The sequence below is a fragment of the Aspergillus saccharolyticus genome (assembly GCF_003184585.1).
Source record: "Aspergillus saccharolyticus JOP 1030-1 unplaced genomic scaffold BP01scaffold_10, whole genome shotgun sequence".
NCBI classification, from domain to species: domain Eukaryota; kingdom Fungi; phylum Ascomycota; class Eurotiomycetes; order Eurotiales; family Aspergillaceae; genus Aspergillus; species Aspergillus saccharolyticus.
Window position 1 is genome coordinate 734,396 of NW_020290620.1, and position 25,335 is coordinate 759,730.

The 25,335-nt window shown below is 51.0% G+C and overlaps 9 protein-coding genes and 1 non-coding gene across 10 annotated transcripts; 5 read left to right on the forward strand and 5 right to left on the reverse strand.

Annotated features, from left to right (window-relative positions):
• Positions 1-139: 139 nt before the first annotated feature.
• BP01DRAFT_338193 (uncharacterized protein) lies at positions 140-1,854 on the reverse strand. Its single transcript, XM_025573320.1, has one exon. It carries the CDS (start codon positions 1,539-1,541, stop codon positions 408-410), a length of 1,134 nt encoding a protein of 377 aa, XP_025432625.1. The 5' UTR covers positions 1,542-1,854; the 3' UTR covers positions 140-407.
• A 634-nt stretch (positions 1,855-2,488) lies between these two features.
• BP01DRAFT_18813 (putative MFS transporter) lies at positions 2,489-4,489 on the reverse strand. The gene is made up of 4 exons (XM_025570922.1): positions 3,185-4,489; positions 2,754-3,118; positions 2,588-2,684; positions 2,489-2,529 (listed from the first exon to the last, which is right to left on the reverse strand). The coding sequence occupies exons 1-4, from the start codon at positions 4,175-4,177 to the stop codon at positions 2,506-2,508; spliced, it is 1,479 nt and encodes a 492-aa protein (XP_025432626.1). The 5' UTR covers positions 4,178-4,489; the 3' UTR covers positions 2,489-2,505.
• Positions 4,490-8,601: 4,112 nt separating this feature from the next.
• BP01DRAFT_415082 (putative short-chain dehydrogenase) lies at positions 8,602-9,921 on the forward strand. The gene is made up of 3 exons (XM_025579110.1): positions 8,602-9,412; positions 9,540-9,653; positions 9,708-9,921. The coding sequence occupies exons 1-3, from the start codon at positions 8,683-8,685 to the stop codon at positions 9,848-9,850; spliced, it is 987 nt and encodes a 328-aa protein (XP_025432627.1). The 5' UTR covers positions 8,602-8,682; the 3' UTR covers positions 9,851-9,921.
• On the reverse strand, positions 9,913-12,588 carry BP01DRAFT_316777 (putative dynein intermediate chain). The gene is made up of 3 exons (XM_025572595.1): positions 12,294-12,588; positions 11,418-12,209; positions 9,913-11,365 (listed from the first exon to the last, which is right to left on the reverse strand). The coding sequence occupies exons 1-3, from the start codon at positions 12,426-12,428 to the stop codon at positions 10,241-10,243; spliced, it is 2,052 nt and encodes a 683-aa protein (XP_025432628.1). The 5' UTR covers positions 12,429-12,588; the 3' UTR covers positions 9,913-10,240.
• Positions 12,589-12,875: 287 nt separating this feature from the next.
• BP01DRAFT_338203 (ATP synthase subunit e) lies at positions 12,876-13,821 on the forward strand (the record flags this gene model as incomplete). The annotated part of the gene is made up of 3 exons (XM_025573321.1): positions 12,876-12,896; positions 13,021-13,207; positions 13,327-13,821. The coding sequence occupies 3 exons, from the start codon at positions 12,876-12,878 to the stop codon at positions 13,395-13,397; spliced, it is 279 nt and encodes a 92-aa protein (XP_025432629.1). The 3' UTR covers positions 13,398-13,821.
• Positions 13,822-13,921: 100 nt separating this feature from the next.
• Positions 13,922-14,709, reverse strand: BP01DRAFT_373056 (CSN8/PSMD8/EIF3K family protein; the record flags this gene model as incomplete). Its single annotated transcript, XM_025576767.1, has 3 exons — positions 13,922-14,193; positions 14,260-14,441; positions 14,513-14,709. The coding sequence occupies 3 exons, from the start codon at positions 14,707-14,709 to the stop codon at positions 13,922-13,924; spliced, it is 651 nt and encodes a 216-aa protein (XP_025432630.1).
• A 205-nt stretch (positions 14,710-14,914) lies between these two features.
• BP01DRAFT_390884 (dolichyl-diphosphooligosaccharide--protein glycosyltransferase subunit STT3) lies at positions 14,915-17,732 on the forward strand. Its single transcript, XM_025578038.1, has 5 exons — positions 14,915-15,160; positions 15,232-15,255; positions 15,389-15,469; positions 15,576-17,298; positions 17,352-17,732. The coding sequence occupies exons 1-5, from the start codon at positions 15,031-15,033 to the stop codon at positions 17,620-17,622; spliced, it is 2,229 nt and encodes a 742-aa protein (XP_025432631.1). The 5' UTR covers positions 14,915-15,030; the 3' UTR covers positions 17,623-17,732.
• Positions 17,733-17,767: 35 nt separating this feature from the next.
• On the reverse strand, positions 17,768-18,799 carry BP01DRAFT_355641 (uncharacterized protein). The gene is made up of 3 exons (XM_025574745.1): positions 18,684-18,799; positions 18,409-18,533; positions 17,768-18,319 (listed from the first exon to the last, which is right to left on the reverse strand). Exons 1-3 carry the CDS (start codon positions 18,695-18,697, stop codon positions 18,231-18,233), a joined length of 228 nt encoding a protein of 75 aa, XP_025432632.1. The 5' UTR covers positions 18,698-18,799; the 3' UTR covers positions 17,768-18,230.
• A 534-nt stretch (positions 18,800-19,333) lies between these two features.
• Positions 19,334-22,545, forward strand: BP01DRAFT_18897 (RNA-processing protein PTA1). The gene is made up of 8 exons (XM_025570937.1): positions 19,334-20,064; positions 20,214-20,379; positions 20,474-20,604; positions 20,661-20,864; positions 20,918-21,266; positions 21,317-22,167; positions 22,219-22,289; positions 22,347-22,545. The coding sequence occupies exons 1-8, from the start codon at positions 19,727-19,729 to the stop codon at positions 22,490-22,492; spliced, it is 2,256 nt and encodes a 751-aa protein (XP_025432633.1). The 5' UTR covers positions 19,334-19,726; the 3' UTR covers positions 22,493-22,545.
• A 191-nt stretch (positions 22,546-22,736) lies between these two features.
• BP01DRAFT_t111 lies at positions 22,737-22,844 on the forward strand. The gene has a single exon. It is a non-coding gene; the product is annotated as a tRNA-Met (tRNA).
• Positions 22,845-25,335: the final 2,491 nt, after the last annotated feature.

Genomic DNA, 25,335 nt, shown 5'->3' on the forward strand with positions numbered 1-25,335 from the left:
GCGATGGGGCTGGATTGCGTGTCTTTCTCATTGTCCGTAACGGAACGGAAGAACCTGAAGCACAGATCCGAAACACTCCCTACACGTAAGCCTTATGGCGTCAGGGTGAGCTCGGCTGGATGTATGTATTTAAGGTTATCTTTATTTGGCTAATTTATTGTAAACCTGTATGTCGCGAAATAACATCAAACCAAAAAAATGAATAAATAAATAAATAGATACAAATAAAAAAGGGGGAAAAGACACAATGTACCCCTGGGATATCCAATGCATATGCAATCAACATGCGCCCTTTACGCTTAAGCAAGACCCAATGCGGAATGTATGTATGTACAGTTTCAGGTCCAAAAGGTTTTCGGAAAGATGAACAAGAAAGAATATCCTGATATATGAGTAGAGAAGATGATTCACTCACCGTCCGATAGATTGAGCAACTCCAGTTCGGTCTTGACCAGGGCTTGGAAATCGCTGCGAGACATACCAGTCGCCTTTGCCAGTCGGAACAAACTCTTAAGATTTGAGCTGATGTGCTGTTTGACTCCGACTTCATAGGCAGACTGGTTCTCTGCTTCCTGTTCTAGTTTGGCCACAGGATCAGAGCTGCCAGATGAGATGGATGAAGGACGAGGGTGATTCAAGGACATGGCATAGTCTCCGTTCATCGCCGCACTTGCGGGGTGTTCGGCCGGGTGTGCAGACGACTCGGCACCCGAGCCGCTGACCTGCCGCTGCAGTAGACGGGCCAGCATATCGCCGTTCAGCGACGATGGCCCAATCTCGGGTTGCTCTTCCTCGGGATCATGGTTGTCCATAGCTGGCTGTACATCGTCGTACTGAGAGTAGTAATCTGCGTCAGACTGCTGCAAAGATGAGACACCTTTGGGCGCGGGCGTCTTCACTCCGGGTGTCCGTCCAGGAGTCGCATCATACTGCGCCCAGTAATCATCGTCGTCCTCCTCCTCTTGTGCTTCCTTGCCGTTGCTCTGTGTGTTCGCTTTGAATGTTTGACTATCGTTTCCCGCTGCTCTCAAGTTACTCTGGTGAACGTTTGCCTCCCCAATGGAGATCGACCAGGCTCCGTCCTCGCCGACACTGCTGTCCTGTGGCAAGACTTCTGCTACCCGCCATGCAGGTCCTCCGCCTTCTTGGTCCTCGGGACACCAGACATAGATGACCTTCAGGCTGTACTCGGGTAGCTGAACTTGGGACTGCAAAGTCTCCTCATCAACTCTTTTGTACCGCACTGGGATTTCGTCCGGCAGGTCGATCTCTCCGGAAACAGGATGGGGCTCAAAGCTGGCACCGTCCACCAACGATTGCAGGCGCTCAGCTGATGCAGAATCCCAGCAGAGCAAGCGAAGCCACGAATCAGTGGGAGAGGCGGAGACGGTCGTGAAGATCTTGACACGCTGGCGAATGATTGGAGACAAGAGCGGTAGTAGCGCAGGCGGTGGCTGTGACGAGACGAAAGCCGTCGGGAGACAGGCGAGCAGTGGTGGAAGCAGATTGCGAGGCTCGAGGGAAGGAATTAACTCGACCATGATGAAATTTTGGTGCAAATAATGGCCGAGCAGTTAATTTGTGGTGAGTGGCTGATGTGCAAGCTGTGGCGATGTATTTTGGAAAAAATCGCGACCGAGTTGGAGAGTGCGGGGAAAGGTAAAGAATTGATTTGCGCAAAGAATTAAGGGGCAACAAGAGGGTAGAAGAAGAGGAAGAGAGGATTTAAAAAAGAAGAACCATGATTTGTTTAAGAAGGCGAACAGAAGTAGCCACAGAGGGATTGTGGGTGAGTGGGAGGGAGGGAGGGAGGAGGGGCTCAAGTGACGATCGACCGATTGAGGTGGGCTCAGATAAGTTCCAAGTTACTGTTTGTGTACTCCGTACGGGGGGGTATATGATAGGAGAGCTCTTCACCTCACTTACTCGCATCCTCGCTAACTCCCTTTCGTCCGGTACGGTCAACCGTGGGTCCCCCCCATCTGCACCTGGGGCGCGGGGAAAACAGTAGCAGCAGCAGCGAGCCATTGAGGCGCGGAGAAATGGAAACATTCCAGATCCAGACTCGGTCCTCGGAGTTAGATTCAACCATTACCTACCTATAATTACTCCGTAATCTCCTCATATAATGCTGTGTGATAAGAGTGGGCAGTACTCCTAAGCTAGGCTCGAAGTAGTGAAGAGGCAATGCAGCCCTGACCCTGCTATTCGTCACCCTGGAAGTTGTGTCTTGGCTTGTATACCACCGTAGGGGCCAACGGACCATGACTTCATTCTCTTACCCTACGGTTGGATTCGGAATCCCATTCCTGGGGTACCTGAAGAAGCTTATCTACGTACCATTACTGTTTTGCTTGAGGGTCCGTGCACGGATCTTGGTGCAAGCAGAGAGTGATGCACCGAAAAGCGATCCTTCAAGCATTGACTGCGGTAGACAACCATTGCCAAACACTTGCAACAAGGCTCTATAACAAACTCTAGTCAAGCCCTTATGAGCTCTATATACTAATAAGTGTATCGAAAGCCGACCTGGAAACAATCATAGGTGTCAGTTGGTATTCCAATCATCCGCATCAGGCAAGCATACCATATTTTGAAGAACCTTCCCTCTCTTCTGTTGTTGATTCAGCCAGTAGAACGAGAGGGTAAAGACGCCAACCAGGACAATCATAAGGGCATGAGAACTAATGGCACAGAGAAAAGGAATGATTTAGCGTTTCCGCTTCTTGGCCAACAGTGGGAATTCAACTTACCCAACGGACACCCAAACGGCAGTTTGATAACGAGGAGCTTCTACATTTCTCACAATATAGCTTCCAGCTACACCACCCAGACCGTTGCACGCCGATACTGCTGCTGCCGTGGTGGCGCGGTTCCACTGGCCCACGACGTTGTTGGCCATGAAGGCGTTCAACGCTGCCCAGTTTGAGACATATGCCCCGGTAGCAAGGAATGTCCCGATATATCGAACAGTGACCTGCGTCGAGGATGGTAGACCAAACATGAGAAATCCAGCTATCAGACAGAGTGCGTTGAAGGCGATGAGCGGTCCACGGATACGATAGGTATCTCCCACGAACGAGGTAAACACGACGGGTAGGACGGACCAATAGTAGGGCTGCATAGTGTGAGCTCGAAGTAAAGAACAAGTGACTTGTTTAGAAAGAGGATAATAGCGACATACCGGTGTTGAGAGAAGAATGGAATCATTGCTTGAGAAGCCCATCCCCGACTCGAGGATAATAGGCAGAAAGTAGTTCAAGGCTGTAGAGACGAGATTCAACAAGAAGTAGAGGCAGGCAAACCCATATAACTTCAGGTCGGTGAAAGACGCCAGAGCTTTGCTCCACGAGAAAGCTTCCAACGTTATATCGTCACGGTCATTTCTGATGCGCTGTGCAGCCACGCGTGCCTCTGCTCTGGTCAGGAAGTGAAAGCTACGGTCAGCGTCCTCTGGAAAGTCGACCATCCACCAGAAAGTTGTAATTCCGATCACGCAACTTATCAAGCCCTGAATAAGGTACATCCAACGCCATCCTTGCATGCCTGCTTTCCCATCGAGCAAGTTCAGGCCATAGTTCACAATATACCCCGTCGCCAGCCCAATCACCTCGCCCGACTGAAGGACAGCGAAGCGTAGCTGTTGTTCCCGCCGCGGGTACCAGGCACTAATAAGATAGGTCAGACCCGGGTAAATTCCCGACATGGACATTCCCAGCAACACCCGCAGCGCAATCATCTGTCGCCAGGTATGGATAAAGGCGGTGCATAACGTAATGAGGCCAAAGGCAAATGTAATGGCGGCGAACCAAACCCGAGGACCGACCCAACGAACTGCGAGAGTAGAGGGTAGTTGGCAGACGATGCTAGTAATTGTGAAGATAAAGATCGAGACAGAGTATCGTGTGCCATGAAGGTCCAAATCGGTGGGCATACTGGTGACGGATGCAGACGATAGGATGCCCGAATCAAGTAGGTTAAGACTGCAGAGAACACCAGCAATGCTACAAAGGCGCAAGTCCGTCTTCCATCGAACTCGCTTCTCTAACAGTTTTAGTTCTTCGGAGTCCAGTTCGGAGAGGTAGAATGCATTTTGCTGGGTTGACTTCTCGTCTAGAGGTAGCTGCAAGTCAACATGCCTCTCAACCACATCGCCATCGGCATATTTTGAGATCATGATTCAATGAGCCCCCGGTAAGGCTCGTGACGATAGCAAAGTGTTGACTTGATTTGGATTCGAGAGCGATCGATCACAGACGATTGAATGCAGCGACATGGCCCAAAGCGGGGGAAGCGTTGCAGAAACTAGTAGAAGACGCTGGCGGCGACGCAGCCGCTTATCTATTGCTACGGGCTTCCGCGATACCTGCATATGCTGGCAATCAATCGATTCTTGGCCTCGCTATTTAGAAGATCCTTGTTCAGCTTACTCATGCAGCCCGAACGAGCTGCGGGATCAGACTGGTTAAGTTGGACTCCCATCGTGATCTCCACTGTTTGTTGACTGACTAGTAGTCAATTGAGCGGCGAAATGCGACTAACGATGGCGGAATCCGAACTAGGGATCAAGTGATCGACGAGTGTCCTTCGCAAAGGTCCCTGTGGATTTATGAGTACTGTACTGTAAATTGCTCACCAATTAGTCTGTCCGTCTCATCAAAGTTGAAGCGAGTAGACTAGAGCCTGGATCTCATATTGAAATCATTCAAGAGGGAGAGACATCTGTGCATATTCTGCGCGGAGTACGTGAGTACTTCGTATCAACAGCGGAGTCCGCGGTCTTTCTGCAGATTATCCCCACTTACCGAATCGAGCAATCGTCAGGGTTCAACTTTCGAATTCCACTTGAACTCGAAGACACACGGGCCGCTCTACCGACTATGCTTCGAGATGCTTCGGTTGATTGTGATACTGATGCTCCACCATGGCACTCGTCAATGAAGACTGCTGATTGATCCTGACCGGCCTCCTCCGCATGGCTCCCAAGATGGAACGCCCGGAAGATAAGCTCCCACATCGCTGGCGGTCTTGACTGACTGGAACACCAAGTTTTTTCAGATTTATGTTCAAGTATTGCCCTCACCTCCAACAACGCCAAACAGCCTGGGTCAATGCCTCCAGACTGCCTTCATATCATGCGTGACTTACTCACTTGATCAGCACACGATGAAAATCACTCCAATTTGAAGCCCATCCTGTTTCCTTCTCCAGTCCTCCTATGAGTCACTCCCGTGAAGTTTTCTTGTACATTAGTTTCCTTCAAAGAAAGGTCACAATTTGCTCGCATACTGCGCTCTATGGAAGTTGTGTAGTATATACAGTGCATCCTTGGCGATACGATACAATTAATGCCAGCTGAAAGCAAACATGGCAAGTGCGAATATGGCATGCGGACCGACAGGTATATCCTCAGAATTGCAGGTTTGCCCGTTTCCTTCTTGGAGATGTTGACTCAACCGCTTGCCGCTCAGTGGAGATCAGAACCAGTGGTGAGTTTGTCTATGGCGTATCAATATGCAAGAGAGTCCTGCTTGATATTGATGCGATTGAAGGCGAAAAAAAATGCACATGCATGCAAAGAGTCAATCTTCGCCCGTGATGAGTCCCGGCGCGTCTATGCCTAAAGGCCGAGCACTCTCCTCGTAAGATAGCCTGGGTTGACTTTCCAGGGCTGACAAGCTCTGCACGCGGTCGCGCTCATGGCTGGCCCGCTCGGGCAAACCCGTCCTCGCTGTTCCCTGCGTCACGGCTACTCGTGTCCCCTTTGAGAGCACGAATCCCAGTCGTCCTTTTGCTCAAGAGTCGCCAAGGCAAGATCCAGCCAACCATTGGCCAGGTCGGTGGCAAGCAAGCGGCTATAATAATGAGTGCCCCTTCCAGAGTAGTCCAGATTCCAAGGTTGATTGATGCCCCTGCGCAGAAAAGGAGGGTCAATAGGATAGGCTGCGTAAGAACTTTGTAGATGACATACACGTAGTAGGGTCAACTGTGGCGCTTTCCTGGGAAAAGTATGTCATGCAGAGAATGCTGGCTACCGTTCCTCTTCATGACAATCGATCAACAATCAATGCGTATCATATCTACTGTTCCGGCGTTCTGTACTTACAATCCCCCAAGGAGAAAGACTCCCGTCAATGCAAGCTTATGACTCCGGGTGGTATGGAATTGCTAAACATAGGGGAATGACATTGTTAGGATCTAAATGTCGGTCCAGATGTTCGGCGGCGATACGTATGGATAGAAAGCCTCTTGATTGAAGCATGATCCGCCTTTGATAGTCTTGTTCCATGTGTATGCGATTGGCCAACATTGGAAGATGGCGGCGAGTAAGACCCCAAGCCCGTGGCCAAAGACAATCAATCAATCCAACTACACAGGCCATGATTCTGAAGTTTTGTTTGCTGAAGATGCGGACGTAAAATACCAGAATGGAGATTTTGGCAGGGGCCACAACGAAGGGGAAGTCCAGTATCTCGTTTGCTAGCAAGCCCTGTATGCCGGTTGGTCAATCTGTCTGTCACAAGTGCCCTGGCTTAAGGCTCCTGAGTGAGTACTACCTTTTCAAGGGCAACCAGCTTCTCCGCTGACTGCTTGACATAGCTGATATGATTATTCAACGCCTGCGACCTCGACCACTACGTCGAAGGGCAGCACCAGACTTTTGCGAGAAGGCCGTGAGACTGTCACATACAACCCACATACAAAACCAATTGTCCCAAGCTGGCAACCTACACAGCACCTATTAGCCGATCAAACAGTATACGGCCAACTAGTTCTTTACCACTGCAATAAATATTAGAATGTCATCAAGCGCGTATGCGTCTCTGGGGTAATCGGGTATAGAATCGAGCTGTCACGACGATCATTTGAATTATTGCCATAGCAATGACCACACCAACAAAGAGCGACCATGGTAAGGGAGGTTGGCCGGGTTGGAACGCTGAAACATTCTTTTCTCGCTATATCTTTCTCATCACTCCTCCAGGCCTACATCAAAGGGGTTGAAAGAGCGATCATGCAGCTGCCTTGGAGAGTGGGAGAAGTAGAGCAGCCTGGCCGAGTGTACCATATCCATTTCAAGCCATCAGGGAAGTCTGAGATATCGTACATTGAGAAAATCGAAGGAGCCATTACACATTAGCGAGATCAGACCCGAGTCGAACCGCCGACCTGTGGATCGCCAGCAACCACAATATGGTTTGTCGCTGTTTCCGACTTTCCGGTTCTCTCCACCGTGCCCGATCCGTGTCATTGCTCGGGATAAGAGTCTTTGCAAGGTACAATAATTGCTCGTGCATACTTCTTGCACTGTCAGACGAAGAAGCTAGTCTTCCGACAGTGATGGTGGAGTGGACCATCGGACCAAGCAAGTTCATGAGCATGCTTTGGTCAATTCCCAGGACAGATTCAATCCTGGTCACTCACTGACTATCAGGCCTACGTACCTTCTGCGCGCTGATAACTCAGAAGCTAGATGCAGTGTTGCTCGCTGCTGTTGTGGCATTTCCTTGACCCGACGCAGAGTGAGGAATTCTCATCCACGTGGTCACCAACATTTCGGACTGAAAGTGAGTGACCAGATAGCAAGAATCAGTGGATGTGCCTCATGGCAGGCCTCGTGATCATCTCGAAAATTTTCTCCAATCTGGAAGGATTGGAAGCCAGATCTGCCAGGAGTCTGCGTGTACACAAAGATTTCTTGGATCGGCTGTGGAACGCCGACGGTTGTGATCGACATTCTGGTCCTCCTCCTATCCTTGCCCATACTTTGGAGATTGCACATGAAGGCCCTACGCAAGTTTCTCTTCACTGGATTGTTCGCCTGCGGATACCTGTCAGTAGAATCTTGGGTAATAGCAAGTCTCAAGTTGACGCTTTACTCACTTTCGAGTGCGGTGGCGATCGCGATAGGACGCTTGATCACGATTGTGCGGGTCAGCCCGCACATAAACAAAAATCCTACATGTAAGTTCTGCTAGATGTGGTAAGAGGAAGGCTCATTCCACGATGTATAGATCATGCTGTGGAACCTTCGATCTGGGGTTAACTTGGAGATTCCTATCTCCATTATCAGTATCTGTCTCCCATCCGAGGCACCGTGTGGGTACATACCTTACTAGCTCTGGCAAGGTGCCCGTGCCCCCACACATGTCATACCATTGAACGATACAGAGTACAGATGACGACGTACCTACAACTCGAGTAATGATCTGGAGCCCATTCAGTATACTTACTACGAAGTAATCACTACTTATTGAACTTAAATTTCAATCAATTCATCTGTTCCGTGCTCAGCTACATGGGCCTGTAGCATAGCAGTAACAGGCCTTCACAGGGAATGGGTGGAAAATGCCCCTTCTACCGAGGACATCTTGCTTGCATCAAATTCCATATCCTTCCTTCGAGCTCGATCTAATGCTTTTATATAAAAGTGCCAGCGCTAAGTCCGCTAAGTCCGAGACTATATCCGGTAGTGGTGCTGCGCTCAACACATCGAAGTCTCTATCAGGATTATGACAGGCAGTAACTATACATTAAAAATCAGATCTCACTCGCCTAGTAGTATGGACATAAATAGCTCCGCAAGCTCACCATGCTCCGTAGAAATCCATCTCAAGCGCAGACCAAACCTCATCGTACTACTACTCACCAGCCTGCTCAGCCCAGCCAGAAAAAGCCAACATGCCTCCTCCATACACCACCCACACCACCACCGCCGACCTCCTCACCGACTACGCTCCTCTCATCAAGGATAAAGTCATTCTCACCACGGGCGTCTCCCCCAATTCGTTGGGCGGCTTCTTTGTCGAACAGCTCGCCAAAGCCCGGCCCGCCTGCCTCATTCTCGCAGCCCGCAACGCCGACCGACTCGCCCAAACCGCCTCCGCCCTGCAGGCCAGCCACCCGAACACCCCGATTCGCACCCTGCAGGTTGACCTGGGCTCCCTCCAGAGCGTCCGCGACGCCGCAGCCCAGGTCAACAGCTGGGACGATTTGCCCGCCATCGATGTCCTGGTCAACAACGCCGGCATAATGGCCGTGTCGGAGTACAGCCTATCCCCGGACGGGTGGGAGGCGCAATGGGCGACGAACCATCTGGGCCCCTTCTTGTTCACCAACCTGCTCATGCCGAAGATTGTGGCCTCGGCGAGTCCCCGGGTAGTCGTGGTGAGTAGTGATGGTCATCGGTTGTGTCCGGTGCGGTTTGACGATTACAATTTCGACAAAGGGAAGACCTATGATCGCTGGCGTGCCTATGGGCAGAGTAAAACGGCCAACATGCTGTTCGCGATCTCTCTGGCTACGAAGCTGGGGATGAAGTATAAGCTGCAGGCTTATAGCTTGCATCCGGGTGTTATCTTCACCAATTTGGGTAGAGATGTGGATTGGAATGTGGGGAGGAAAGAGCTTCGTATGTTGCTGGAATATACCCTCCCCCCCCCCCCCTCTTGCACCATCCCTGATTAGCTCCATTGGTTTCCCTGGGAGTGGGATCGAGACTGTAGTTAAAGACATTTGGCTAATGAATTACCGCACAGAAACTGTCGACCGATCTCTGGGTAATCGGGAAGGTTGGGCGGAGTTTAATCTGAAGGATCTTGCGAGAGGGGCTGCAACTCATATGTATGCGGCCTTTGATCCGAATCTAAAAGGTAAGAAAAGTCATGCTCACTGGTACATGATCATAGTCTCTGACTAGCTGGCAGCTACCAATGGAGCCTACCTGATTGATTGCCATGTAGCCGACCCTTTGGTTGATACCGTCAAGCCATGGGCCACCAGTAGCTTCGAAGCGGAGAGGCTCTGGAGACTGAGTGAGAAGTTGGTCGGCCAAGAATTCCCGTACTGAGGGTGAGTCCGGACGTGAGCGATATGACATGAGCGTGGTTCGAATGAATAAATGCAATTGCTACCTAATGTACACTCTAGAAAGATAATTAGAAAGATAATTCGTCTGTTCGCCAGCCCTAAACATGCCTAGATACATCAACAAGCTGCCCGTGGGGTATATGATAAGCTGAATCAAGGCGCCGCTCGAAATTTGATACATATTGGGTTGAAGAAGATTAGTCCATAGCAAGAGGCCCTTTCAGACCAGTAAGGGTAGTGCTCAGTGTAAAGAACGACGTGCTCATGCTTGATAGTGAGGCACCAAATGTTGCTGAATCAAAGATTCACCAGTCGTTCGGTAGGCCGAAATACAGAAGTCGTCAGGTCATGGACCCAGGACTCGTCAAGCTCAGCTCATACGGTCCTTCTGCTCCCATTGCCCAACAAGCTTCTTAAGTCCTGTCCATTCTTCTGCGCGCACGTCTTCCGGCGTGCCGCCGAGCCCCTTGCCTACTTCAAACACTGTCACCACACCGTCGAGTCCGCCCGTGGCAAGACGTCTACCCTCTCGCTCCTCCCAGGCTACCTTGTTTAGACTCCGCGTTAGAATGCCACCACGGCCCCTAGATGGCGTCGTCTTCACAGCTGGGACTTCCGTGTCTGTATAGAGATCCCAGACCTCGAGGTTGCCAGCACCATCGACAAGAGAGAAGACTCCAGGGCGGTGAGGAGACCATTTGGCATCATACACCACATCTTCACGATTGATTTCGAGGATCGGAGACACGACTTGAGTCGTCGCTATGGCTGAGGTGGCCGGGGCGGTCGTTGCTGGGGGCCGGACACGCCAAAGTTTAACGCTCCAGTCCAGACTCGAGCTAAGCAACAGATCTCCCAGGTCAACAGGGCCTCGCGCCGGGTGGAATGCAGTGGACATGATTGGCGCCGCATGACCACGATACGCCAGACGATGGTCGGTACCAGCCTTAGCCCCTGCGCGGTCGTAACGGTGACATGGATAGATGCCCCCCTCTTCGGTGCCGACAATGAAAAATGTCGGGTCGGATTGGGGGAAGGACATGGTCGTTGGTGCAAGGTCTTCTGTTTTCGAAGGGGGAGGTGTAGATAGCTCTAAATATTCCTGGGGCTGTGAAAGCATATCAACGGTCCACCCACAGACAACGCCATCGGTAGATGCTGTGAGGATATTGTGGGCATTTTGAGTACCGATTATCGAAATGCTGTAGACAGGATGGGTATGTCCGGAGCCGGTCAGTGGCGTCTTCTGAACCGGTGCACCTCCCCCTGCTCGTGACGAACGAGTGTCCCAGAGCAGGACCTGGCCCGAGTATGACCCACCGACGATCAGGTTTGGGTGGAACGGAGAGAACTTGGCGGCTAAAATATCGGAGGTTGAATGGAAAACATACTCTGGGCGAGAGTGCAGGTGTTGGTTCCAGATCTGGACCAGGCCATCGGGTTCATGGGGCGCAGACGGATTTTTGGTATAGGCTGCCAGGACGAGTTCTGGAAACTATAGAAATGATCAGCTCTGAGAGTGGCCCACCCTGATGCGTGTGACAGACCTTTGGAGAGAAGCTCAGATCGCTAATCATACGTTTCTTGCTCCATCGTTCATCCCAGAACTGGCAGACCTCCCGGATGCCTCGTCTCTTTTTGCCATGTTCGTCATCATCGTCCAGCTCACCATCCACACCTCCAAGCTCGTAGTCGGCCAGAACATCATATTCCTCATCCAATGCCCGCTCGATCACTCTTGCCGACCGTTCAACGAAGTCTAAGAAGTCGTCCGAAGAGGTAACAGCCTTGAGTTCATCCTCATCCAGTGTGCGAAGCGGATATCGCATTTTGGTCTTTTCAGATCCAGTTTCATGTTCGGATTTCTGTTGGGCGGTCTGTATTTCCTCCTCAATCTCTTTGCGGAGTTTCTTCAGGATCTCCTCATCAACTTCCCTGGCTTTCTTGCCGAGACGGTTCGTACCACCTTCATCTTCGGAGTCGATAGGTGTCCCATCGGATCCTTTTAGATCATCGGTTTGTACTGCTTTACTGTATGTGACAATCTCAGGTTTAGGCTCAGGGGCTGATTGTGGTTCGGTGGCCGCAGCAAAGAGCTCTGTTCCGACTGTTTGGACTGCGATTGAATGGGAAACGGTTCGCGCAGGAGGACTAAAAGCTTCGGTGTTGTCCCCGCTCAACTGGCTGGCGCTGAGGACAGAATTCGGTCGGCTGCCTTTGCGCGAGTGGCCATCAGCACCGTGGCCGATTGAAGCCGACCCAGGACGGTCGACAAGACGAGAGATAAAGTCATCGAGCTCGGCTCTGCTGTCTGCACGACTGGGTACTGGTGATACGACCTAGGTAAACAAAAGGAATTAAGTCTTGCGGATCGAGTTACGGAGCTTGACTGAAGCTCACAATCTAGCGTGAGGACGCCTTACCTCAGAAGCGTCACCGCTATTAGCGCGGACTTGTGAAAATTCCCTCTGGCGCAATTCCCTCTGGCGCTTGAGTTCGGCGAGTTTGGCTTTCTTAGCAAGAATTTCAGCCTTGCGCTGTTGTACTGACGAGGACATGATGTCAATCAAGTTCGCGCCTAGCAGATCAGAACGGAGAGATTCCGTTCAGACCACGTTCTGGCACAGAATATGGTGGTTGGATCGTGTTTATGCCTTTCCTTCAATCTGGGCCTTCTGGGGGGGGAAGAGGGTGACAAGTAAATAAGAGGGGGCTCCGGTACCCCGTCCCGCTTCCACACTTTGCTAGCCTTCCAGTTCCAGGTAATCTCCCAGAAGAATGTCCGTCCGGGTTGGGTGGTCCTTAGTAAGCGCAACAGGGCCGACGGTCCGGAAAAACTCGCGACAGGAACTTCGCCTTTACAAGCTTCAGTATCCCAGTCCCCATTGCCAGCCATTGACTGTCGATATCCTCCAAACCGGTCGCTCGGAATCCGGCTTCGTTCCTTCTTCTCTCACTAATTCTGTTTGATTGCCGCTCCGGAGGCCCAGGGACTTCTGAACAACATGGCTTCTCAGGGTGTCAACGTGAGTCTCCGCCAGGGCCCGTTCTGATACATACTCCAATCCCAATACAACGCAGCCCAACCAGCACCACACCCACCCCTCATAGTGCACTCGCAATTGTTAATATTATTCCATCACCCTGTAGGTTTTGCGCTACTCGGCTCTCGTTGCCGGTCTCGTCTACGGTTTCTACCACCAGTCCTCTCTCACCTCCGCCGCCAAGCACGCAGAGGCCGAGCGTGAATATGCCCGCCAGGAGCGCCTGATCGAGCAGGCAAAGGCCGAGTGGAAGAAGAAGACGGCGCCTAAGGACTCCAAGGCGAACAGCGGAGGTATGTCTCTTTCTGGTCCCCTCCCACGCTCTTGCACAAGCCGGTTCATCCGCATTCGCGCTTCTCCCTTGAGCGGCCAGATGTCACCCTTTGATAGACGCTGATCGACATGTGTGCAGTGATTACGGATCCCGAGGACAGCCGGTTTGACCTTGAGGCTTTCCTGAAGCTGAAGGCCGGTGAGAACTAGATATGTTTGGAAGTATACAGCGAGAAGATGATTTGCTTTTTATCTCTCCCCCGACTGGAACCTGACAAGGTATCGAGGAGAGGCTCCGGGAAGATCCCGGTTATGTATTATTGTTTGTTGGTCTAATTTCCCAGAGTCGTGTCATTGCGAGCGAAAGGAATGATTTTCTTTTTTCCCCACTATAGACATCATCCCCGCCTCTGTACATACCCTGGGCTGTCGTGCGTGTGTACACTACAGTTGGGCCAGAAGAGCAAGAGATTCAGTTGTATGCTTCGGTTTCACTCTGATCCATCCGTACTGTTTGCATACGCCTGCATGACTCAAAGCCCTTGCGCTTGATGCCACTCTGGAGAGAGCGTTCAGTGGCCGCTTATGGTACTTCATAGAACGATTGCTAGAAGACCATTGATCTGCATGTTTTGTCTGTTCTGTCTCATTCCATCCTTCGGTTTTCATTAGAGGTATTATAATCTTCATGGTCTTATTCGTAAGTAATTGATCTCTTGGTGGTTCACGGTGTCTCAGCCCCGGTGACTGCCGATCAATGCCATTATTTGACTTAGGTCAGTGTATGACCGTGCATCTTTCTGAGAATCATCGGCAATAGGTTTGGGATAAAGTAGTCCAGATTGTTCGTCGCGAGTCCATCCAAGCGCTATGAGCTTTTCTATCGCGGCAGTGTCTCCTCGCGCTGTAGATTCGGGATCGAGGCCGAGATAGCTTGCAGCTGCTGCAGGCCGAATTGCCTCATAGACCCTGCTTACTTCTCTCAATGTCTTATCCTGAAAATATGCTTCGATCATGTCAGTACATGAACGGTTTGAATTATTGTGTGCACTCGCGAGGTATGGCTTCTTACTATCATAACTCTGTACAATCGGCTTAAGCAGATCCGGCCAGGGCGACTCTCGCAATATCTTGTAGACCGACTCGTGTTTGTGCTGCCAGATCGCCCGCAGAAGCGTTACACAATTCTGTAAAGAGTTGTCTGTGTGCAGCAGGTCTTGTGGCATTCGCTTCGTAAGAAAGCGGGCTTCGTAACTAGTTTAAGTGACGAGATATGAGTATCATTTCGAGCGGGACACGATCGATAACTGATTTAAAATGCTTACATCTGGTCTGTGAGTAGATGAGAAAAGAAATATGCCGCGTAGAAGTGGCTCAAGAGCTCGACCGGTCTATCCTCTTGGAAAGATAGAAGATACGCTTCTTCCTCATATGGAGATAGTGTATCATAGAGCTTTGACGGGGTAGCGGCCGAGGAGATCGCGGCAGCAAGCTGCGCTTGCGAGAAATCTGAGGCCTCCATGCCGAGTAGACCCGGTCCTATTACAGTGTGAGTCCTGCAGCAGATCGCAGGCAGTGGGGTAGTATAGTAGAAGAGGGATGGCTGAAATAGCACCTCTCCATGACGATGCGGTGCGGGGAATCGGAGGTCCCAAAACCGCGCGTCTGCTAGCGCCAAGTCCTCCAGTGCCGAAGAGACCACCTTGCGAAGCTCTCGACTCCGTCTCCCCCGGTCTCTCTCCTTTACAACTTCGCTCTGAACAACGACCGCCTGGGCTGGACGAGAGTCACTCGTTTATCACTTTTCCCCAATTGGAAATTTGATCATTACTTCCTGGCCATTATGGCCGAATCACCCCTCAATGTCCTCCTGAAGGGTAACACCGGCAGGAACACTCGCGGTCTACTGCGGATTATCATTCTGGGAACTATTGCCGCCGCCGCTGTGTCCAGTCGATTATTCAGTGTTATTCGTACGTACCAGTGATATTGACAGTGGACACGCTATATCTAATTCAGACATGCTAATTACCTTTTATGTTAGGTTTCGAAAGTATTATCCACGAATGTATGTTGATTCAGCCCTGACCCGTGGATCTATCAGTCGACATCCACCTCGAGCTCGCTCCGCGGCCCGCGATTGCATATCAGTTTTGAACTCTTCGCCTGAGAACTGACGCTGATATGGTTTATTCTTGCAGTCGATCCTTGGTTCAATTTCCGAGCAACGAAATACTTAGTTCAGCATGGCTTCTACAGCTTCTGGGATTGGTTTGACGACAGTAAGTTGCTTCATCATCAGCACTAGCCATTACTCCGAGAGAGAACAATGGCGGACTCCTTGGGCAAATAATCATCGTCAAGACTAACTGCTCTCGAATCGCGCAGGAACCTGGCATCCCCTGGGTCGCGTCACGGGTGGTACACTATACCCTGGTCTGATGGTGACCAGCGGCGTGATTTATCACATTCTTCGATTCCTGACCATCCCTGTTGATATCCGTAACATTTGTGTCTTACTGGCTCCTGGCTTTTCCGGCTTGACAGCTTTGGCCATGTACTTCCTTACCTGTGAGATGTCGACCTCACCATCTGCAGGTCTGCTTGCGGCGGCTTTCATGGGTATCGTCCCTGGCTATATCTCTCGTTCGGTTGCTGGCAGCTATGATAACGAGGCCATCGCTATCTTTCTGCTTGTCTTCACGTTCTTCTTGTGGATCAAGGCTGTCAAGAACGGCTCTATCATGTGGGGCGCGTTGACTGCCCTGTTCTATGGCTACATGGTGTCAGCTTGGGGAGGCTACGTTTTCATCACCAACTTGATTCCTCTGCACGTCTTCGTTCTCCTCTGCATGGGCAGATACAGCTCGCGTATCTATATCAGCTATACCACTTGGTACGCTCTTGGAACTTTGGCAAGCATGCAGATTCCTTTTGTTGGATTTTTGCCGATCCGCAACAGTGACCACATGTCTGCCCTCGGTATCTTTGGCTTGCTTCAACTGGTTGCCTTTGCCGACTTCGTGCGAGGCTTCATTCCCGGCAAGCATTTCCAAAGACTCCTCACTACAATGATCATTGTCGTTTTTGGTGCTGCATTTGTGGGACTCGTTGTCCTCACTGTTTCTGGTGTGATCGCTCCCTGGAGTGGTCGCTTCTACTCATTGTGGGATACTGGCTACGCCAAAATTCATATCCCCATCATTGCCTCGGTGTCGGAGCACCAGCCCACCGCCTGGCCAGCATTCTTCTTCGATTTGAACTTCTTGATTTGGCTTTTCCCAGCCGGTGTCTACATGTGCTTCCGTGATCTCAAGGACGAGCACGTCTTTGTTATCATCTACTCCGTTCTCGCCAGTTACTTTGCTGGTGTCATGGTCCGTCTGATGCTGACACTGACTCCCATTGTTTGTGTCGCTGCTGCCCTGGCTCTCTCTACTATCCTTGATACCTACGTTCTTGCCACCCCGGGTCCCAACCCTAAGGCGAAGGTTGTTGAGGACACCTCATCTGAGCCCCTTCGTTCTGCAAGAAAGCCCGACGTTGGAATCACATCCTATCTTTCCAAGCTTGTTGTTACATCGTCTGTGGTCATTTATCTTCTGCTGTTCGTTGCGCACTGCACCTGGGTCACTTCAAATGCTTACTCATCCCCGTCCGTGGTTCTGGCCAGCCGGATGCCGGATGGCAGCCAACACATTATCGATGACTACCGTGAGGCCTACTACTGGCTTCGTCAGAACACTCCTCACAACGCGAAGGTTATGTCCTGGTGGGATTACGGCTATCAAATCGGTGGTATGGCGGATCGCCCTACTCTCGTTGACAACAACACCTGGAACAACACCCACATTGCCACAGTTGGAAAGGCGATGAGCTCCCGAGAGGAGGTCAGCTACCCCATCCTTCGGCAGCACGATGTCGATTATGTCCTGGTGGTCTTTGGTGGACTGCTAGGCTACTCTGGTGACGATATCAACAAGTTCTTGTGGATGGTACGTATCGCCGAAGGTATCTGGCCCGATGAGGTCAAGGAGCGTGACTTCTTCACTGCTCGGGGCGAGTACCGTGTAGATGATCAAGCCACACCTACCATGCGCAACAGCTTGATGTAAGAATCATTTCCCCACCCACATCTGTGAACGAACACTGATAATGTGATAGGTACAAAATGTCCTACTACAACTACCACACCATGTTCCAGGGCGGTCAGGCCGTCGACCGTGTCCGCGGTGCGAAGCTCCCGGCGGAGGGACCCCAGTTATCCACCCTCGAAGAGGCCTTCACTAGCGAGAACTGGATCATCCGCATCTACAAGGTCAAGGATTTGGACAACCTTAACCGAGACCACGGCAACGCAGTTGCTTTTGACCGCGGTCACAAGCGCAAGCGTGCGACCAAGAAGAAGGGCCCTCGTGTTCTGAGAACCGAGTAGAAGAGGCCATTGCTTGCTGTTCGTGTAGCAGATAGAGAATCCGGGACGTCGAAAGCATCCCTTGTTGTGTTATATGTTTCCATAAATTTATACTTGTGAGACTACAAGAGGCCGAGAAGGCGAGTTGTTGCCAATCTAGTTGAACGTCTTCAATGTAGTATGTAGCGTGAAGCTCGCTTTATCGTAAATAAGTGACTCATCCCATGGCCACTTTCCACAATGAGCGTAAAAGGATATGCCAATTTGCAATTGAGTAATATACACCTTTCAGAAGATAAGCTAAACTTAGAGGGGGAATAGATGAGCAGAGATGACGGTCTGCGAAAGCGCATAATTCTGTAAAGCGCTTCTGCTGTCGAACGTGTCCCTTGGCGGGGAGCGGTCGCTTGATCTGCGAGGTTCCGAGCATTCAACATGGTATCAGGCGGCGAAGCTCGTCAAGCGACCAGAACCTAGATGACGACGGTCTATCAGATGAGGAAGGCGACCAGAATACTTCACGAGCCACGTCCTTAGTATTTCCATTGACCGTGCTTCCAAAAGAACCAACAAGCGACTGTATTCGACCGGATTGCAACAGAAGAAGGAATGAGTCTATTAACCACTGTCTATTGCTTCTGCTGGGGTTTGGCGGGGGTCTCCGGGACCTTGACATCGGAGAACTCATCCTGACCGACAGCGCGGATGGTGTAGGCATCTGAGAAATTGAGAGGTGAGCAGTCAGCTTCCTGAAAAACTACCTCGAAGACGGTGCCCATGCGAGGCTAAGAACTGTGTATAACATACAGACGCCAATTGTGAATCCGACGAGGCACAGGCCGGTGATAGCGTTCTTGACGAGGTAGGGCCGGCGAGCACGGAGGAGCGCGGCTCCGGCGCGGTAGTCCTTGCCGTAGTAGGTGGAGTTAAAGCTATAGTAGGAGGTTTTCAATGTCAGCATCCTTGAATACGCGGTCGAGGCGCAATTTCATTCATTGCGTCCGGGGAGATAGCGACATGGTATGATTGCCGGGTCGGCATGACATGACTAGCGCACTGAGAAAGAGATGAGTGAAACGTACATTCCAGCGGCCATGTTGACGGAATTGAATTGACTCGTCGATTCTCTCGTCGGACGGGTTGAAGGACTGAGGTATGAGAGGATAGAGGAATGAAAGACTGATCGTATGAGGGCCGAGAAGACGGTGTCTGGATCCTTCTCCCGGAAATTGGAAGATAAGATGCCGCCAAGCCCGGCTGGCCGCGCCACGGGAAAATGTTGTATGCACAAATAACTATTACGGAGTATAGTAGAAGTAGACAGGTAACTAACGTCATATCAATGGCTTTCGAGTGAGGTGATACATCACCAGCAGAGCCAGGTGCATCCTACTATTTTGGCAAGTGATCCAGTCTCGTCGAGGTGAAGGAGGTAGAGGGTATTGTGCATTCGATGCTCAATAGCATGCGAAGTATATTAGTACTTTGGATCCTCAAGGATCCAGCTTACACGAAGTGTATGACAGCCTGGTGGTCGTGCTCACTACTGCATATTCTCCACACCCGGCTGGCTGGCTGAGAGTACGAGCAAGCAAACTACCTACATGCATCACACCCACCATCGCGCCAATTACATCAAAAACAAGTCAGTTCTTCCGCAGAAAACGGAGGATCCTGCGTGAGGCGTCGTTCGTTCAACTGGTCAGCCAGTTGCCATGAGTCGGAAGACACCACGTGACTTCCGAGCAGCGTGACTTTGGCTGTCTTTGTCTGGATCTCGGCTTCTCCATACAATCAAATCAGTCCCGCGTCAACCCCATTCTCACCCTCTATCGTCCCCTGCATTCACTTACGATCTAACTGGCAATTCCTGTCTTCAAGCACCTGGTTTTATTTTTTTAAGGCCTCTGTCGGGTGACTCTCTGCGATACCCTCTTCGCCCTGTATGTGCCTCGGGGACAAATAGCCATCGCGGCCGTGTTATAAGCTCCGTGCCGTTGGCACCTAACTTCCCCTGCGTAGACAGCGTCGACCTGGGACAATTTGCACCGGAATTTCCTGCCAGTCCGTTTCGCTCGTTCATCTTTTGCTAGGCCGATACCACCGCCCGTTGAATGGAGTCGTAATGGCTCAATCGGCCGACCACCTCGTCGATCAGATCGCCCAGCTCGACGCTGCCCGCAATCTCGTTCTGGGCGATGCTGCATTCTACCCTCAGATCGTGAATGGCGTCCTTCCTTTAATCGGATCGCGTGCGCGACTGGAATTGCGAAGATGGGGTGCCGAGTTCCTGGCCGAAACCTTCGCCAGTCCAGCGCTGGCCTCAGCACAAAAGGAGCAGCTAGCTGCCAACGTTCTACAGTCACAGCGCGAGATACTGGAGTTACCGGAAGAAGATCCATTGGTCTTGAAACATATAGTGCAGAGTGCTGCCAGTCTGTATCCGCTGGTGTTTAGGCATATGTAGGTCACTGGCGTTTGCTTCGTTTACTGCCCCAGACCTCTCTTCCTTGGAAAAGCTTCCGTAGACGCTCGCATGAAACAGACATCATGCTGTCTAAAGCATATTTCTGCTTGGGCTAGACACGACAACTAACACATCAATGATGCAGTATCAACCATCCCCGAGATGGCGCGATGTGGGAGACTATGACGGCAATCAAAGAAGGTATCCTGCGGCGATGGGACTCGTTTCCGTCGCCGGTCAAGATCTGTTGCATCAAATTCGTCCAGCGCGTTGTTCAAGTTCAGACCCATGGACCGATCGCAGACCCTAGAGTACGTACACAGCATCCTGTCAAAGGGCGGTCGTCCCGGTTTGAAGTTGATTGTTGGGTTCCAATACTTAATCCTTATTCTTTCTCTCGTCTAGAGACCAGACCAGAACGAGACCTCCTTGGCAATTGTGCCTCGCAATCACCCCGTCCTGTCGCTTCCTAACCTGGAAGCGGAAGCCTCTGGTCTGTTGGACAGGCTTTTGTCTGCCCTCCAGGAAGAATCGAGGTACCTGATCCTGCCATCAAGATCGGCGGTACTCGACATTGCTAACTTCTTTCTAGCGACCCTATCCTTGTGAACGCCACGTTGAACTGCCTAGCAGTCTTGATTCGCAGCCGACAATCCATCGGAAACAAAATCATCAATGCTATCATGAACTTCTTCCCTGCTAGACAAGTGCGCCCACCCATAACGCCAGCTGTCCGAGTTGGAGTCAAATCGATGGAGAGGACCGCCAGAGCCGTCCTAGAGCACATAATGAAAAGGTGAGATAGGGATGCAATGGTCACAACTATTCTATTTGCTGAAGGTTGCCTAGAAATACCAATCATCCATTCTTCCGCAAGATGGAACAGCACGCCGATCGCTTGAAAAATTCACGCCTGGAGCTCGTCGACGAAGCAACGAGGAAACGCGGAGCGCCTGCTGAGCCAACGGACGGGCTTGATAAAACGAAACGGACCAAACTCGATGCAGAAACGCCGGCTTTGATCAAGATACCACCGCTTCCTCCAGGACCCACAAGTTACGCGCAGCTCTTCACCCTCACGGAAGATGCAGAAGCTGCACGGTTTGATGTCAAGCAGCTGCCGCCAGATCTCCTGGTCAATATCGTTGTTCCCATTCTCGCTCGCGTAGATCAGTCCGCCTTGACTCAGTCTATCGATGTAGGTTCGTGTGCCAAGAATACAGCAACCACAAACTAATTCAGAAATAGGCCATACGCATGCGCTACGAGACAATTCAGAAGCGGCAGGCCGCACAGCCTCCGACAGCGGCAGCAGCGGCGGCGGCGGCGGCGGCCGACGACGACGACGATTACGAGCCCGAGTACCAGCCAATGGATTTTTCAGAGCCGGCGCATGAGCTGGCGGATGCTGCTCCAGCCGAGGTTGCAGATGTTCAGCCAGACCTCGTCTCATTAGGACCCTTTGTCTTACCTCAACCTCCACCGCTGTCCGAGAACGAGGCCGCAGATGTTGGTCGCAGTGCTGTCGGGAGAGTATTTGGTATGCTGGCGTCTAGCGCAGTCGCCTCTAATCCCGCCAAGGGCAAGAGTCAGCAGCAGCCGGGGTTCGCTAGACTAGCTGGGAGCAATTTTGACAGAGATGCCTGGGTTACGCTACTCACCAGACTCGCCACAAGAGCTCCAGCAGGCCTGGAAACGGGCACGGGAAAGTTTGGACAGGAGGCAGCGGGCCGGGGTAGGGCAACCATTTCCAATTCGATCAGAGAGACTCTGTATCGGTACATTCTCGAGGACTTCCGAGGCCGTGTGAACGTGGGCATCATGTGGTTGAATGAGGAGTGGTACAACGACCGGATACAGATGGAGTTCACTGCCTCGCAGCGGAGATCGGAGGAGGAAGAAGCGACGGTGCCCTTGTTCTATGATCACTGGGTCCAGAGACTCTTGGACGGGTTTTTGCCGTACATTGATTCTCGAGATACCAAAATCTTCATCCGATTCTTGAGTGAGATCCCGGAGGTGACGATTCCCATCACACAGAGGGTCGCTAGTCTTGCCAAAGACCCTGAGCGCGTCAATCTATGCGTTCAGTCATTACTGTAGGTTCACCGCCAGGAATGTTCAGCATCTCTTGTACTGACTCTCACCAGGTATCTAATCATGTTTCGACCACCGGCTCGAGAGATATGTCTCAATGCCCTGGAGCACGTTTACGAGACATGTAAGTCCTATGTCCTTCGCTGTGCCTCTGTTATGAAGCTAATCTCTCTCGATGCAGACGAGGAATCACGACCGGCCGCTGGCAAGGTCTTGGCTAAATGGCGTCCCAAGGTAACGCAGCCACAGCCGCAGGTAGAACAGCAAACGTTGGCGACTCGCGGTGCTGTGGCGGGGAACAGTGCGGCACCTGTTGGCAGTGCTTGAGCCGTTCGATGCAGTCTGTACAGGTTATCGATTATCCCATTATTAGAAGGACGCATGACTTAAAGCCCTCAAATGGGGTATCGTATTGTTTCAATAGACAATCTGTCATCCATGTGATATATAATCGCTACATTTGATGAGTGTAGTGGCGTGCTTGTTAGTGGTCGGACCGAATGGTGATGTCTCTGGTTGTAGCATGAGGCGAAATTATATGAAGTAGTATTCAAGCGACCTTCAACAACTTGTCTCGATGGTGTAGTTGGTTATCACGTGGGTCTCATACGCAGTATGACATGGAAGCATCAACTTCCTTGACATCCCAAGGCCGGGAGTTCGAACCTCCCTCGGGACATTTCTTTTGCTTCTTCTCTTCTGCTCCGCGGAAGGGATTGATGCTTTTGTCTTTTTGTCGTCTCGTCCAACTGTCATCGATGCCTTCAAGAGACAAAGAATAACAGAGCGGCGAAGTCTGGAGTGAATGTCTAGGTGGGGGCGACAGCATTGTATGGTCGCAGCTGGTAACTCAGCGAGTATGATTCCATTCTGATCAACTCACTTGCTATGTAAGTATATATTCCGCTTGTAGCCCGGTAGTTACATGATGCTGTGCCTCTGTCGCAGCAATATCGTACCGTTCATCTCGACCATGTGGACAGGATACTAATCACAGATTATTGATCAGGAGACTCAATACCTGGTTCACTCGCATCCTGTTACCCTAATAGTCATTTATTTTTATTTTTATTTTTCCTTGGGCGGAATTCACAGATTTGAACGAACCATATATGCTCTCTTATAGCCTGGCCCGCAAAAGCTGGACCTGGGGTTTCACGTGTCTTACTCCTCCCCCGCGGAAACTAGCCTATAACATGCTTGATATGGTCTCATCTTCTCCCCTTGAAAGTAGACATCTGATCTGAACAAATCCCTCTATTTTCCGTGCTGGTAGTATCATCCCAGTCTCCAGCATGGGTACCATCGATACGAACGTGCCTAAAGTTGACTCCAGTACGCAAGCCCACCCAACAAGCAGGTCGACATATGGTCAAGGGCATCCATCGTCAAAGCCACCCGGAAGACTGACCTCACAAGCGGAGAACCAGCTGTTCAACCTTGATCTAGTAGTAGTGGATCGAACCACGGACCCCCTCCTACTACTAAAAGAACCAGTCCAATTTCACACGCCGCTGTCATTCGCTTGTCTCCTCGAATAAATCGAATAATTGCAGTGACTGCCCGCTAATACAACTACTAGTACCCTCGAATGAAATCACCACTAAAAGATGTAGCCTACGACCAGCAGAAGAGAAAAATCGCTCACCACTATGACTCCGAGGGACTAGCACCAAGGACCAGCTCGACTAAGATAGAGGCCTAGGAGGAGGAGGAGGAGGAGGAGGAGGAACAGACTCGCCCTAACTACTGAACCAGAACCCACTGCACCATGTAGCCGAGTTAAGCTTCCCCCCTCCCCCCATCTACCCGCTTTGGCATCTGGGATTCGATAGTTAGCGCGTACCAGATTAGTAGGTATGGAGAAGGGCGAGAGGGGGGGTGGTCGTCCCGGGTGGTTCGGCGATGTCAGCATACCCGGTTGGATTTGAGAATAGGATAGATGGGGTGGGTGCATCCTGACTGTGCTGGAGATTGAGCTACTCAATAGCCTAGAAAGGTCGGAGCCAGAGGTCGTGCCTTGTGCCGATGGGTGCTGAGATACTATGCTAGCTTCCCAGGATGATCCTCGGTTGCTATTGCAGTTGTACCTATTGGGGATGTTGCTTTGAGATGAGATTCATAGTTGAGGGACTACCTCAGTCCGGCTGGCGGCTAGATAGGATCGGAATGCTGATTACAGGCTCCCACCACCAACTCGAGAAAGAAGCGCAGGTGAGCCCACGAGTAGGAGGACACTTGTGCCACTTGTGCCACTTGTGGTAACTAAATGGAGTGGAAGAGTAGGAGGAACGAGCTGGATACAGTTTAGACTGCGGTTTGGATATCAATCGGAAGGCAAGGAAGCCTCGGAGATAGATACCTTTTCCGGTCAACAGAATCCAGATGAATTGGAATCGCGTCTCCGGAGTAAAACACATATCTCTCTCTTTCAAATCAATCTTCTCCTGCTGCTCTAACTTATTGCCAAAGTTACCATGATCGCTACTATCATCACCTCATCTCACACAGTAAGGAAGTAGATATCATACTCGTACATGAATGATTGGAGACAGTTACGCTACATAACTGATACGCCAAGACTAAGTATGTAATAATATATCACCTACAGACTTCAATACAGTACGGTCCACCAGGTCAACCTCCCTCAGCCCCTTCCGCCGGGCCCGAGAGCCGCTTTAATTTCCGGTTCGAGTCCCACCGACCACTCAGATACTTTTGTATCTTCTCCGTATGGAGTGGTCGCGTAGTAGTTCTGAAGACTCCCCTCGGGCGTCCACCAATCTGTTGACTGCCGACTTTCTAATGTCTCCGCTGAGCTCTTGGTTTTTATTTTTAATTTGAGGTCTATTTGAGGTCTAATTTTACCTGACATTTCTCTTGATTTTCGGTGGGTTTGTTATTTCGGGTTGAGATGGAGATTTGGCATACGAAAGAACCACAACGCCAGAGAGGTCTGCTGATGCGGGTGATCTGGTCGCGGACCTCAGCTTACATAGCTAGCCCGTTGACTAACTCGAGACGATATGAAGTAATCTCGCGAGATGCTTAATTATCTGATATGCAGTGATTGGTGGAGAATCGGCACGCGATGCAGGTACAGTACATACACCGCATGTCAACCCCCCGGCAGATCGCGGCACGACACCGTCCCGAGGTATCCTGCCTGT

Excerpts from the sequence above, each read along its gene's own strand:
- BP01DRAFT_415082 (XM_025579110.1), top strand. The coding sequence starts at position 8,683 with ATGCCTCCTCCATACACCACCCACACCACCACCGCCGACCTCCTCACC. Across the intron at positions 9,413-9,539 it reads TGTGGGGAGGAAAGAGCTTC|AAACTGTCGACCGATCTCTG; the intron begins GTATGTTGCTGG and ends ATTACCGCACAG. Across the intron at positions 9,654-9,707 it reads CTTTGATCCGAATCTAAAAG|CTACCAATGGAGCCTACCTG; the intron begins GTAAGAAAAGTC and ends ACTAGCTGGCAG.
- BP01DRAFT_355641 (XM_025574745.1), bottom strand. Across the intron at positions 18,320-18,408 it reads CGGATTCACAATTGGCGTCT|ATGCCTACACCATCCGCGCT; the intron begins GTATGTTATACA and ends TCAATTTCTCAG.
- BP01DRAFT_338193 (XM_025573320.1), bottom strand. The coding sequence starts at position 1,541 with ATGGTCGAGTTAATTCCTTCCCTCGAGCCTCGCAATCTGCTTCCACCA.
- BP01DRAFT_390884 (XM_025578038.1), top strand. The coding sequence starts at position 15,031 with ATGGCCGAATCACCCCTCAATGTCCTCCTGAAGGGTAACACCGGCAGG. Across the intron at positions 15,256-15,388 it reads CGAAAGTATTATCCACGAAT|TCGATCCTTGGTTCAATTTC; the intron begins GTATGTTGATTC and ends TTATTCTTGCAG. Across the intron at positions 15,470-15,575 it reads CTGGGATTGGTTTGACGACA|GAACCTGGCATCCCCTGGGT; the intron begins GTAAGTTGCTTC and ends CGAATCGCGCAG.
- BP01DRAFT_316777 (XM_025572595.1), bottom strand. The coding sequence starts at position 12,428 with ATGTCCTCGTCAGTACAACAGCGCAAGGCTGAAATTCTTGCTAAGAAA. Across the intron at positions 12,210-12,293 it reads ATAGCGGTGACGCTTCTGAG|GTCGTATCACCAGTACCCAG; the intron begins GTAAGGCGTCCT and ends TTGTTTACCTAG. Across the intron at positions 11,366-11,417 it reads ATCTGAGCTTCTCTCCAAAG|TTTCCAGAACTCGTCCTGGC; the intron begins GTCTGTCACACG and ends TCATTTCTATAG.
- BP01DRAFT_18897 (XM_025570937.1), top strand. The coding sequence starts at position 19,727 with ATGGCTCAATCGGCCGACCACCTCGTCGATCAGATCGCCCAGCTCGAC. Across the intron at positions 20,065-20,213 it reads CCGCTGGTGTTTAGGCATAT|TATCAACCATCCCCGAGATG; the intron begins GTAGGTCACTGG and ends TCAATGATGCAG. Across the intron at positions 22,290-22,346 it reads GGAGCACGTTTACGAGACAT|ACGAGGAATCACGACCGGCC; the intron begins GTAAGTCCTATG and ends CTCTCGATGCAG.
- BP01DRAFT_18813 (XM_025570922.1), bottom strand. The coding sequence starts at position 4,177 with ATGATCTCAAAATATGCCGATGGCGATGTGGTTGAGAGGCATGTTGAC. Across the intron at positions 3,119-3,184 it reads CCATTCTTCTCTCAACACCG|CCCTACTATTGGTCCGTCCT; the intron begins GTATGTCGCTAT and ends CACACTATGCAG. Across the intron at positions 2,685-2,753 it reads GCCGTTTGGGTGTCCGTTGG|TTCTCATGCCCTTATGATTG; the intron begins GTAAGTTGAATT and ends CTGTGCCATTAG.